The sequence below is a fragment of the Drosophila guanche genome, unplaced genomic scaffold (genome assembly GCF_900245975.1).
Source record: "Drosophila guanche unplaced genomic scaffold, DGUA_6, whole genome shotgun sequence".
NCBI classification, from domain to species: Eukaryota; Metazoa; Arthropoda; class Insecta; order Diptera; family Drosophilidae; genus Drosophila; species Drosophila guanche.
Genome location: NW_022995745.1, coordinates 3,997,229 through 4,009,530, shown reverse-complemented (window position 1 = coordinate 4,009,530; position 12,302 = coordinate 3,997,229). Strand labels below are relative to the sequence as shown.

The window sequence follows — 12,302 nt, the reverse complement described above, 5'->3', positions numbered from 1 at the left end:
TGTATGTATATAATGTATTGTATGTGTTTTGTGTGTGGTGTGTGCGGGCTTTTTGGGGGCACGGTCCGCACCCACTCCACATCATCGGTTCGAGACGGAAAGCTATAAATATTCTCTCATGGATAGTACTCTCTCTCTTCTTTCTCTCTCTCTCTCTTCTCTCTCTTTCTCTCTGTGTGTCGCTCTCACTGAAGTTCTTCTGAAGTTACCGTTACGAGTGTAGGTATAATAAATCTATGTTTATTAATATTATTATTATTAGAGTTTAGCATTATTATATGATCTGGCCACGGCTCTCTTCCTGCTCTGCTATGCTCTGCTGGGCTTGGCTCGGCTTCTACTCCTCTCTCTCTCTTCTATCCTTTTTGTATCCTCGTGGGCTGCGTGAGCCGCGGAGCTTACAAATCGGTTTCGCCATAGAGAGCTGTGCTGAAGGACATGTAGTCCAGGGCACCGGGCACACCGTTGGGGCCCTTGTATGGTGGCATGCGCTGGATGCAGTATTCGGCCTGATCTGGGGGCAGCTCGCGGCGCAGTTCGTCGGGCAATATGTATGGCTAAGGGAAGAGAGATGGGAAGGTTATAAGATTAAGCAGAGCTTTAGGGATTGAGTGACTCACCTTATCGGCTGCCAGGATGCGGAAGGAGTCGATGACCTGCTCGGCAGTGTCGGTGTCGGTGCTCTCGCGGGTCATGAAATCGAGGAAGGCATCGAAGTGAACGTAGCCAGTGTTGTTGGGATCGACGACGGCGAGGATGCGCTGGAAGTCCAGGTCGCCCTGTCGGTCCTTGCCAATCGAATAGCCCAGCGAGACGAGGCAGGACTTGAACTCCTCCGGCGTGAGACGGCCGGTGCGGTTCTTGTCGAAGTGATTGAAGCTGGAGCGGAACTCGTTCAGCTGCTCCTGGCTGATGCCCTTTGAGTCGCGTGTCAGGATCTGGTTCTCCACCTCGTTGATGTTGCGATTGATCGATGTGAGCAGCTGCTCCCAGCCGACACGCAGCGTCTCCATCGTGTAGTTGGTGTAGCGGTTCTCGAATATCATCGACTCCTGCACGGCCTGGTGGATCTTCTCCAGCTCCTCGATGTTCGGCTTGTATGCGTACACAGCCTGCTCGTATTCCTTGAGGCGGTGCAGCTGATCCTCCAGGGAGCCCTGCAGTCCCATGCCTATCGCCGTCACGGCATCCATCTGCCTCTCGATCCAGGGACCGACCACATTGGCCTTCTCGGCGAACTGGCGGCGCAGCATCTCGTTGTTCTGCTGCTTGCGCAGCTCGTTGGCCAGCGTCTGGTCGCGCTGTGGCACCAGCTGGCGGACGTCGCTCCACTTGCGGGTCATGTCGTTGGCGGTCAGGGTCGTGTAGGGATTCTCCAGACCGCCGGGTATCTGGTGCTGCTTCACAATGGACTCCACCTCGCGCACCAGATTCACAATCAGATTGAACTCCTTGTCGGCCTCGCCGAGCGTCGCCTTGAACTGATCGTGCGCCTGGATCAGGCCCTGGATCTCCTCCATGGTGTGCACAATGAACATGTCAACCAGATCCTCGCGTGTCCCGTCCAGCCAGTTGTTGAACGGTGCCGCACGCTTCGCGAACTCCAAATGCAAGATGTCAATCTTCTCCAGAATGCGCTCAGCCTCATCCAGCGCCGTGCGGCGACGCTGAGTAAGAGCACCCAAACGGTCCCACTGGTCGCAGATGCGCTGGCATCTGGCATTCACAGACACGCAGTCATGATACTCCAGGGTGCTGAATGTGGAACAAGACACGCATTGATTATTATCGAACTTGGATTAGCCGAGGGATCAGGGAAGGGATCATGAGAATGCGTGGCTTAAATGGATCAAATGAGCGAATGTGAAAGCGAATGGTGTGCCAAGAGATGTGCAGATCGAATACGAGTTCAATGGGTGGTGGCTTCTCTACCTAACCTCACACTTTACACGCGGTTTCAACATGTGCGCCCATTGGGCCATTAGGCAGCAGGCGGATTTGGGTATAGATTAGATTTTATGGCATTCGATCGACATTACACTCGACTGCGACTTACTTGAGCTCCTGGGCGATGGCGGCGATCTGTTCAACGCGATCCTGGTGGGCGGCCAGATCGGACTCGAAGGCCTCGTGCTTCTTCTTGAGGGCCTTCAGCTCGTTGAGCTTGCACTGGCGGAAGTCCTGCGACTGCAGCATCTCCTCCTTGCCGCGTGTCCAATCCTCGTGGGCATCGGCCTATGCGAAATGCCATCCACAGATGAGTACAAATAATAATTAATAGGAAAAACGGGCACGTACCTTGTGCTTGAACTTCTGGGCCAAGTGCTCGAGACGCTCGAGGCGCATGGTCTCGGCCAGCAGCCACTCCTCGAATGCCTTCTCGGCCAGCTCGAGGCCCTTCCACGAGTTCGAGATATCGGACACGGTCTTGCCTTCGGTGGGAAGGTAGGCCGGACGATTCGACAGACGCAGCTTCGTCTGCAGGGTGTTGAAATTGGTTTCGAGTTTTGCCTTCTGCTCCACACGCGGTGGCTTGTGCTTGCGTCGGTACGTGCGGTACTCCTCCAGTTTCTTCTGCACTCCAGCCAGCGAGTTGTCCGCCTGGCGGGAGTTCAGCCACGGCATGGTGCGGCGTATCCACTCCAGCAGCTGTTTCGCAGAAAGAATAAATTAACAAAGGCGTAGCAAGGAACACTCCTCTACGTTCACTTACATCGCTGGCCAGACGCTCGTACTCCTCCATGAGACGCTCATTCTCCTGATTAACCTTGAGTACCTTGCAGATGCGGTTGGCAGCCGTTTCCGCCTGTTGATTTTATGGGATTATTGGGGGTGGGGGGAGAGGATAAACAAAAAGAATTCATTAGAAGGCTTCTGATTGTGGGCGGCTCTGAGTGTGCGTGTGTGTGTGAAGCACGGAACCAACTCAGATTTTTTGTCGAAAGCAGAAACGAGACGAAAACAAACGAAACAAAGGAACACGAAAATAGCAAAAATCAAAAGCCAGCGACAGTGGCAACAAAATCTGCATATGCATCGATTTCTGCAGCTTTGAACTGGGTTTTGGGGGGGTTGAGATCGAAGCCAGAGATCTGGCTGCCACTGAGCGTTGCGTAACGGAACATGCCCAAGCGAGAGGAGCGATAGCAAACAGAGCAAAACAGAAACGACAAAAAAACAGATAAAAAGAGAAAGAAAAACGAAAGAGAGCGCGCGCGTGCCTAGAAGATTCTTTGGGTGTGTTACCGAAGCTTTGGTTTAGTTTTTTAAGGCAAAACTTGAGGTTTAATAATGTTTGAACTAGGAAAATGACTGCTAGTAATAGTGGAAATGTGGTACATAGATCGGATTGAACAGAGGTACAAGTTTTGATACAAAAGGAAAAAGTTTATCAGTGATCAGATCTTTTTATATCTTTAACAGATCTTTCGGTATGGACACACAGACATATAACGGACTTTATCTCTATAAAACTGTGCTCTATTGACGTTAAGCATTCTGCAATTTTTCAAGGGTTTCTTTTTCAAAAAAATAAAAATAAAAACTCTCTCTTTGCAGGAGTAGAAAAAAGCTAAAGCGGATGTCCTGACAGAGCAAGCCATTCGCATTTAGATTAATATAGGATTATAGGACTAGCGCATTATGTATTGTATGTAAATATGTATGTAAATGGGTACGGGTTATGTAAAAGGTATGTATACATCATTGGAGAGATGGAACACCCAGGGGATTATGTACCCTTATGTACCCATGTCTTATGTATTACTTATTTACTTCTTGCATTTGTTTTTTTTTTTGTGTTTTTTTTTGCTTATTTTGTGTTCAACAGACCTTTTGGGCGCCACTGAAGCAGTGATAGTACGACGATACATAGGTCATGACCGCACGCTCATCGGGCAGTGCCGTGTTCTGCAAATCTGTATGTGTGTGTGTGTGATGGTGTGACATGTGTGTGTGTGTGTGTGTTTGATAGGGAATTTGGCATATGTTGTTGCAGTTGCAGTTGTTGGTTTGGTTGTTGTTGGTTGTTGTTAATGGCGTTTGTTGTTTGATGTGCGGAGCGGAGCGGAGCGGAGAGGCGGGCGGTGCGCGCACACACACAGACAGATACAAAAAGAAAGAGAGACGAGAGAGAGAGAGAGAGAGAAAGCAACAAACAGACAAAATGAGTTAATTCATAATTTGGTGTTAGTCCTTTGGCAGGCATCATCATCAACATCCACAATATCGGTTTAGTAACTGGTAAGTCTCATGCCTTCAGCGGACTCTGGTACTCGAGCCACACCGAGCCCCTCTTGTGGCAGGCATGGATCGAGTTCCAGAGTCCATTTAGGATATATTCTATATACAAGTAATACGTTTGTTCCACTGCAGCACACTCAGTGCTTTACCATAAGCGAAAGGATACATTGTGCGCATTCAACAGGACAAGGTATCAGTGATCAGGGATTAGGTAACACAATTCGCAAGTATTCATCACTGATCAGGGATCAAGTTGTCCTGTATAACGCGCTCATTCCAAATCTGAACGTGCTGCCAATGGAACTTTCTATGGTTATTTATAGGTTAACTTAACAAAAAGCAGGGTCACACTGCAGCAGCAAAAGAAGAGAGGGGACAGGATCAAAGTGTGGCCGGAGATCGCTCTCGCTTAGCCAATCTTTGGCTTGTCGGATGATTCGGGGGCAGTTAGTGGGGAAATTGAGTTGCGGTTGCGGATGCAAATGCAGGACAACGAACAATATTCCAGGCAATAGGGGAAAATCAAAATTGAACACATATAAAAATTCATATAACTGTAGACATTGTATATGTATATGAAAGCGCAATTTTGAGGCGATATCCCCCGGCTGGCAGAGGAGGGATGTTGCATGGCATCTGCATCGAAACGGGCAACAATATCGCAGAGTATACTTAGAACGAGTAATGAATAGGTAGATATATAGAACAATATATCTATCTACATATATATTTATGTGTATCGTGGTGAAGTTTAGTCACATTGTAATTATTCGGGACGTAGGTGTATTGTCTTGTGGGTTCGGGTACATGCGTCACATTTCCAACCTGTTGGGCTCCCTGGAAGGCGTGATAGTAGCAGGAGACGTACGTCATGATGGCACGTTCATCCGGTTTCGGTGTGTTGATCAAATCTGGTTTTTTGTTCAATATATCAATTAATACGATATCACGTCACGATGATATCCCTCACTTAAACCTAATACTAAACATTATTCATATTCAATTTGAGGTCCCCCAACGCACTAGCCTTAAATGATAATTAAAACGAGATAATTAGACCCGACAAACTCACCATCTGGATCCAACATTCTTGGAATATCGAGATACTTCTCAGCAACATCGAAGGCAGTGTTCAGGTTCTCCAATGGATTGTCTTTGGAAAGCTTGGCATAGTCGATCAGATCTGGGCGATGGCGATGGATGAGAGCGCAGAATGCCAAACCGTCCTATTAGCAGAAAGAGAGAGAGAGAGCATGGATCAAATATGTATTTCATGTATGATGGAATCATGATGGATCCCTTACCTTGAACGACAGATGGAAGTTCTGTACGTTGACGTTCTTGTAGGGAGCCGTCTTGCGCTGGCACCACAACAGCAGACCCTCCTTGGCGGTCATCTCCTCAACGGAGATGTCCTGTATGGCAAAGCGCAAGATGATTGTCCAGATCATGCCGAGGGTCATCTTCAGATTGCCATCGACAATTTCCTCGGCGCCAATCGACACGAGGTGCACACCCTTCGAGGCAATAAAGTCCAGGGCCTTGTTCACATTTGCGATCTTGTGGAAGCGCATCTTGCCGCGATCGGGCTTGGGCAGCGTCTCACCAGAGATCACCTCCAGCAGCAGCATCAGCTTGAGGCCATTGCGGAAGTCCTCATCTATATTGTCGATGGCGGTGCCAGCTTTGCGCAGATGACTGTTACACCAGGCGGTAAATGTCTAAGGAAAGGTTGTATAAAAATAAACATTTTGGTTACTAGGGAACGAGGCAGTACAATTTTGGGAAGAATCAAAGAGGAAGCCTTAAATGGTCTCAAAACTAAACACAATCTATTGTATATGCAGCCTATTTTGAATTACATATTTTCTTGTGTGATCCAACAGCGATTGGCCCACTCTCGCCCAGCCCTTTCCCAGCCATTAAGGGCAATGTCTGCCGCCTTAGCGGCTCAGAAAGAAGCGGGTTGCTGTGTCGCTGGGGTTGACGATTCTGATGGGATCTGTCGGCAAGCAACTCCCCAGCCCACACACCACTCGCTCCACCTGATGTGGGGGCTACTGTCAGTGAGGCTGCTGCTGTTACTGTTTGTTCTTGTTCTTATTGTTGTTGTTGTTGTTGCTTCAACAGAGGCTGACAGTTGCAGTTATTTTTCACCGAATGGGAACAGACGCCGAAGACGGACAGATCAGCCAAAGAACAAAGAGAAAACAAGAAAAACATACAATACCAATGCATGCATACACATGTATGCGCATGCACATGCATATAAAAATATAAACCAGTTCTTTTTTGCACACACTTCATTATTTTGGAGCTCTACAGTTCCTCTCTCTCCACTCCCTCTCCCTCACGATCACCCGCTTTTGTCACTTCCCGCAAGACTCTTCCTCGTTTCACGTGTAAATTTACAACTGTGCATTGTTATTGCTCTTTGAGCAGAGAGAAAGAGAGTAAGAGAGATGGAGAGCCAAGAAGCAAAGCCGAAGCTTAATTCCCATATGGTAGGGTGATCCGCCCACAGAGCACAGAGCAGAGAGCAGAGCAGAATGCAGTTTATGGGAATATTATGTAAATATGGAGACACCACCATACAAAGTGTGACCCCACCAGAACTGAACAAAACAATTGTAAACCGATTTGCAGCAGGAGTAGGAAGAGGAATGAATGGAATGGATGGTGAATGGAATCGAGCGATTGAAAAGGAAATACCCGTGGTGATAAATGTATATGCTATATATGTAGAAGGAGATCGACATACACAATGGGATACCAATGAGAATGGATCACCGATAGCAGCCAAGAAGACAGCTACACCAGAGAGAGAGAAATAAAGAGGGGTGAGTGGTGGCTGGGGCTGTGGATATCTAGTAGACTCTATTAGCCATTAGCTTACAGTTATTTTATGTGCGTGAGACAATGGGATGCTGTTCGACTGGTGACTTAGAAGAGAGTCGAGAACAAGAAATGCAACTGTTAATGCAAATCGCTCACTATTCACACACACACAAACACAGAGGCAACGATCAAAACGGTCGGCGGGGACAGATTACACATTACCCCACCTCTTTCTTAACCCACTCAAAGCATAACAATGTTGAAGAAGGAAAAGAAAAGAAGGAACAAACATTGGATACCCTTGAACTTGGATTTCAAAGTGAGTGAGCGTGTGACAGCTATTTCCAGCTGATGTATTACATATTAAAATATCTGCATTTTGCATGTTTATACATTATAATACAAGGCAGTATGTAAAAAGGACTCCCAGTACAATGTTCTTTTGATGCTTTTCTCTCTGCATTACCAACATCTGCTCAATATCATAATACCCCCTGCTAGGGTATAACTAGGCCAACAACCAGCGCCGCTGTATGCATTTGTGTGTGTGTCAGAGTGAAGCTGCCTCTGCCGGCTGCAGTTCGTCGCCAAACAAGTCGCTCAGCAGCAACAAGCGGCTTACCGCTAGTTAGGCTCGTCTTTGACTCTGCACAACTCCACGCTGCTCTCTCTGCCTATGCGACTGCCTCTCTCTCTCTCTCTCTCTCTGTCACTATCTCTGCTCTGGCGGCTGGCGCATTCCGCCAACCCGTTTTCAGCGTCGCCTCTGATCAATTACCGTTATCAGGCAGTGGCCTGGCCAGGCCTGGTTGGTCGGGGACTGCTTGATCGGGGCAGGAGGAAGCTGCATTTAAAGTTGCCTGGCCTGGCCCGGCCGGGTCTGGGTCTGGCCTGGTCTATGATCTTGGCCAGGCGATCGATTGAGCAATCGCGAGCCAAGTCAATGCGCACGCGCCAAAAAAACAAGCAAGCAAATAAAAGAAATTAATACATATACTCGCCCATACATAAATGTATGTATATATGTATGTACATACATATGAATGTGGTTGCTTCTTTAATTTAGATGCCTGCCTGCCATCGAGCACAGAGCTTTTGCCAAAAGCTCTCCTTGGCAGCAACGCACTCGCTCTTGCACACCCATTTTTAGCCGAGTGTAATTTGAGCGGCCCCATAGCATGGACTCATTCGCACATGGCGGCCAGTCAGTCGGCAGGTCGGCGGCTGTGGGCCTGTGCCCGTGTCTGTGATGGTGGTGAGGCAGAAGGGGTGGCAACCCTGTGACTGATCCTACCCACCGCACACCACCCCATAAGCACGGCCACAGCACAGCACGGAACGTAACGGAACGACACGGCACGGCCACTGCCAGGAATGATGAGTCACAAAGCGAACAAGAGAGTGATTCGGAAATCGGAAGGGGAGGCAGAGTAAGACTCATCATCAACACACCGACGAACCAACCAATCACCCAATCAACAAAACCAAACCAAACCACCCACCCACCTTTTGCCACCTTTTGTTGCGATCAATGTAAACACACAAAACAGAAACGCCACTTTTTTTTTGTTTTTTTGGGGCCTTTCATTTTTTGAAAACAACAAAAACGCTTGCCAGAGGCAGAGGAAGAGAGAGAAAAGGAGAAATAGCAGAAGGTGGTGGAGGAGGAGATGAGGCACTGGCACTGGCAGCCTAATGACGAATTCTGCTTGGTAATTTACGGTTACGAAATGTCTATGCACACACATTCATGTGTATGTAGATATTTCGAGAGGAGGATCACAGAGAGAGAGTGAGGTGGAGATGGATGCCACGCACACATACTCTCCACTCCCCGTCCAACACACACAAGCACACACAGGTGGAGGTGTGACCATGTCAAGCTCAAGTCATCTGTGACCTGGCGACCGCCAAAAAACAAAAAAAAAGAATCCTCATATTTTCATTCTCATTTTCATTTTCACCTTAATTTCTTTGGGCAGATATTTGTCATTGCATTTGCGGTTCGTTCGGTTGCTTCGGGCTGTGGGTGGGTGTGTGGTGGTTCGGTGGTCGTTTCTCGTCGAATCTTGTGGAAATCTTGTGCATAGGAATGCCTGCGCCTGGCTATTTTTAATTGTCAATAGCAGCCGTGTCCGTGTCCGTTCCGTTCTGTTCCGTCCGTCTGTCCATTTGTCCGCCTGTCGGTGTCCGTCCGTCCGTTGCTTGTCGACGCCTACCTAGGCAGTCACGGGGCGTCGTGTCAAAAACATAGCCTTGCACTACATTTTGCTAGCAATTTATAGAATTATGCATATAGATACTTACAATATGTATCCTATATGTATGTATCTACATAAATATGTATGCATGCATGTAAATATATGTGTGGGCTGCCCATCTCTTTGGGTTGGAATGCATCTCACAGAAAAAAAACCATCCAATGGAAAGTGCTAGAGAGTGTTGGCAATCAACCTTGGGGCTTCCCGAAGATATGCTCTAACAAATGACAATTTGTCATGTTGTGTACCCGATAGATAGATATATGGCAAGAGATATATGTATATGTGTGTATCTCCCTCATCTGCCCCACTCCAGCGTTATCTGCACGGTGGCAATTAGTTGCTGTTCGGCTGCTGTCGTTGCTTCTTCTTCTACTGCTTGCTTCTCTGATGCTTGGGGTGCTGCTTGCTTCTACTGCTGCTTGCTGCGCTGGCCTACAGGTAACGGTAACAGACGCTTCCGCTGGTAACATACATACGGCGACGACGACAAAAAGCAAACAAACAAACGAACGAACGGGATGAAAGAGCACAGCCAGCCAGCCAGTCAGCACTCCACCTCAACAAGACCATAATTGAATGGGAGGCCTATACATCTAACCTTCGGTTCTGATTGGGTTGGGTTGGGTTTGGTTCGATTCCGGCCAGTGGGTGGGAGATAGCGGGAATGTGGGAATTGGATGTTCAGTTTCAGATGAGATTCGATTCGATTCGATTCAATGTTCCTATGCTTTTCATAATGATAAACGATCAATTGGGAATGGGAATAGATATACTCGCTATATTTACGGTTGCCTATGCATATACTAGTACAATATGTGTATGTGGTTCCTGAACAGCAACAGCAACAAACTATTTTTGTACTATCTTCAAACATTTCTCGAGCAAGAGCCATGAAAATGAAGCAAGAGAATTCTATTTTTAAATGCGCGCCGAGCTTTTGTGTGTTTTCACAGTTGTTTTTTTTGTTGCTTTCGGCGATTCTCAGTGAAATATTGAAACATAATCGAAACAAAAATATAGAACTTGGCCAGAAGCATATATAGCACATATTGTACGTATGTACTTATCTACATATATACGGATACTATGTGTTCTATATCTATGCAAATGGTGGACTCTACATATTCATATGTACATATGTACGTATGCGTATGTATTCTATAGATGGAATGGGGAATATATTGATCCGGCACGGTACGGCACTCACCTTCTTCTGTTGCTTCTCCCACGCAGGATCGAGGAGACCCTCACGCTCCCATTCCTCCTCCTGTTCCATGTAGCCGTCTCCGTACTCCATGGAGAGACCGTTCTCCATCATCATCTTGCTTGTGTCTGGGGTGCTACTGTTCTTCCTGCTCTCGCTGGCACACACTCTTCACTGTCTTCACTGGCACTCTCTCTTGGGGTGTGTGTGTGTGCGTGTGTCTTCTGGGCGCTGCTTCTCTCGCTGCTCGGCTGCTGCTGCTGCGGCTGACGTTTGGCTGCTCAGATGATGCTGATCCAGTTGCTGCTGCTGGCAGGGATGGAGAGGAGAGGTGGAGATGGAGGTTGGTTCGATTGGTTCACTGTACTTGTTTCTCTTTCTGCTCTTAGTTCTTAGTGGGGTATAACAGTCTTTAACTGGTGCAGTTTCCCCAACCTCAGTGTGTGTGTGTGTGTCTACGTTTGTGTGTGCTTTGGCTTATTGATTGATTGATCGATTGTTTGGCAGAACGCAACGAAACGAAATGGAGCTAAATCTTCTTCAGCCTACAGATCCTGAAAGTTTCTTATGCACATCAGGCGAAAGCAAAGCCGCGAGTGGCTAAGCGTGTATGGGACGGACAGGGACACCGATATGTACATCGCTCGCTTAACGGAAGTTCTAACGGTGGCCGCCGACCGACAGGTGGTTGCTCCATAAGCGCGTGCTCCCGTTTTACCGTTTACCCGATTCCCAATTCTACTGGAATCGCACAATTAACAGCAAATATTAAAAAAAAAATGTATACATACTATGTAAAAATACATAGCTATGTATATTGTATGCAGAATGGGGAAAAATCGTTGTATAACACGTTAATTTGCTGCTTAATTATTTTTCTTGCTTTATTCGCTTGTCTTTTCTTTGCTTTCGTTTAGCTTTTTTATTTTTTTGTAATTTTTTGTTGTATTTTCCGCTCGTTTTTCGTATCTCATCGGATCGTATCGGTTAAAAATAGTATGTTTTGAAAAAGTTTTATTTTCGGCGTCAACGTCAACCGCCAGTGCGGGGGGAGGACGGTCGCGGAGGGTGGTGGTGGCCGGGGGGTGTTGGTACATATTTGAAATAATTTTGAGAAATACGCGCTCAACGCAAATTACGAATGCGAATCCGGATCGGAAATCGGAACTAACTGTCGTCTGTACTGTGTATGCATTAAGTTCGATTCTGTTGGTAGCACATTATCCATTCTGCTGGCCGTTTTGGACATATCTTTCAACTTTCCATGTACCCATATACCATATAAATATGTATCTTGTTCAGATATGCGTATATATAATATATGTACATGGATAGATTTATTTTTTTGTATATATAACCATCACACACATACACACACACACACACATACACACCAGCGCATGTATTCGTAATACGTTCGTTGAAAAGTTTTTCGATTTTTTTTGGGTTTTTATTCCTTTTGTTTGCAATTTAATTTTTTTGAATTTTTGTATTTATATTTATTTGTTAAACGAGTACAAAAAAAGATGTATACGAGAAAAAAAACGGTAAAAAAAATATATAACGAAACGAAAAATTGTGTGCATAAAACCAAACAAAAACAACAAAACAATGTGTGGTGGAATGACAATTGGAGGAAGAATATCTACGTGTGTCGCTTGCGAAGAGAAAAGACCCGCTCGCGTTGAAAGCCAACTCAAAACTGATGTCGCGCCAACTGGGGACTGAATATCGTACACACGACCAGCCGCCGA

General features: G+C 46.6%; 1 protein-coding gene across 6 annotated transcripts; it reads right to left on the bottom strand.

The window, feature by feature from the left end:
• On the bottom strand, positions 1–12,302 carry LOC117581115 (alpha-actinin, sarcomeric). Of its 6 annotated transcripts, none has more exons than XR_004573628.1 (10): positions 10,552–10,916; positions 5,547–5,963; positions 5,315–5,468; positions 5,002–5,153; positions 2,714–2,806; positions 2,299–2,649; positions 2,057–2,235; positions 621–1,755; positions 190–557; positions 1–158 (listed from the first exon to the last, which is right to left on the bottom strand). XR_004573628.1 is itself a non-coding variant. In XM_034268035.1 (10 exons), exons 2-10 carry the CDS (start codon positions 10,663–10,665, stop codon positions 399–401), a joined length of 2,754 nt encoding a protein of 917 aa, XP_034123926.1. In that variant the 5' UTR covers positions 10,666–10,854; positions 12,198–12,302; the 3' UTR covers positions 1–398. The 6 variants fall into 6 exon arrangements, 5 of the variants coding, with proteins under 5 accessions (XP_034123926.1, XP_034123925.1, XP_034123928.1 ...); XM_034268035.1 differs by adding an exon at positions 12,198–12,302 and having other exon boundaries at positions 1–557; positions 10,552–10,854; XM_034268034.1 differs by adding an exon at positions 12,198–12,288 and having other exon boundaries at positions 1–557; positions 10,552–10,857.

Bases quoted from the DNA above. Each gene is read 5' to 3' on its own strand.
- LOC117581115 (XM_034268035.1), bottom strand. From the start codon at position 10,665: ATGATGATGGAGAACGGTCTCTCCATGGAGTACGGAGACGGCTACATG. The intron at 5,964-10,551 runs GTGAGTGCCGTA...ACCTTTCCTTAG, and splicing joins GGGAGAAGCAACAGAAGAAG to ACATTTACCGCCTGGTGTAA. The intron at 5,154-5,314 runs GTGAGTTTGTCG...ACAAAAAACCAG, and splicing joins AAGAATGTTGGATCCAGATG to ATTTGATCAACACACCGAAA.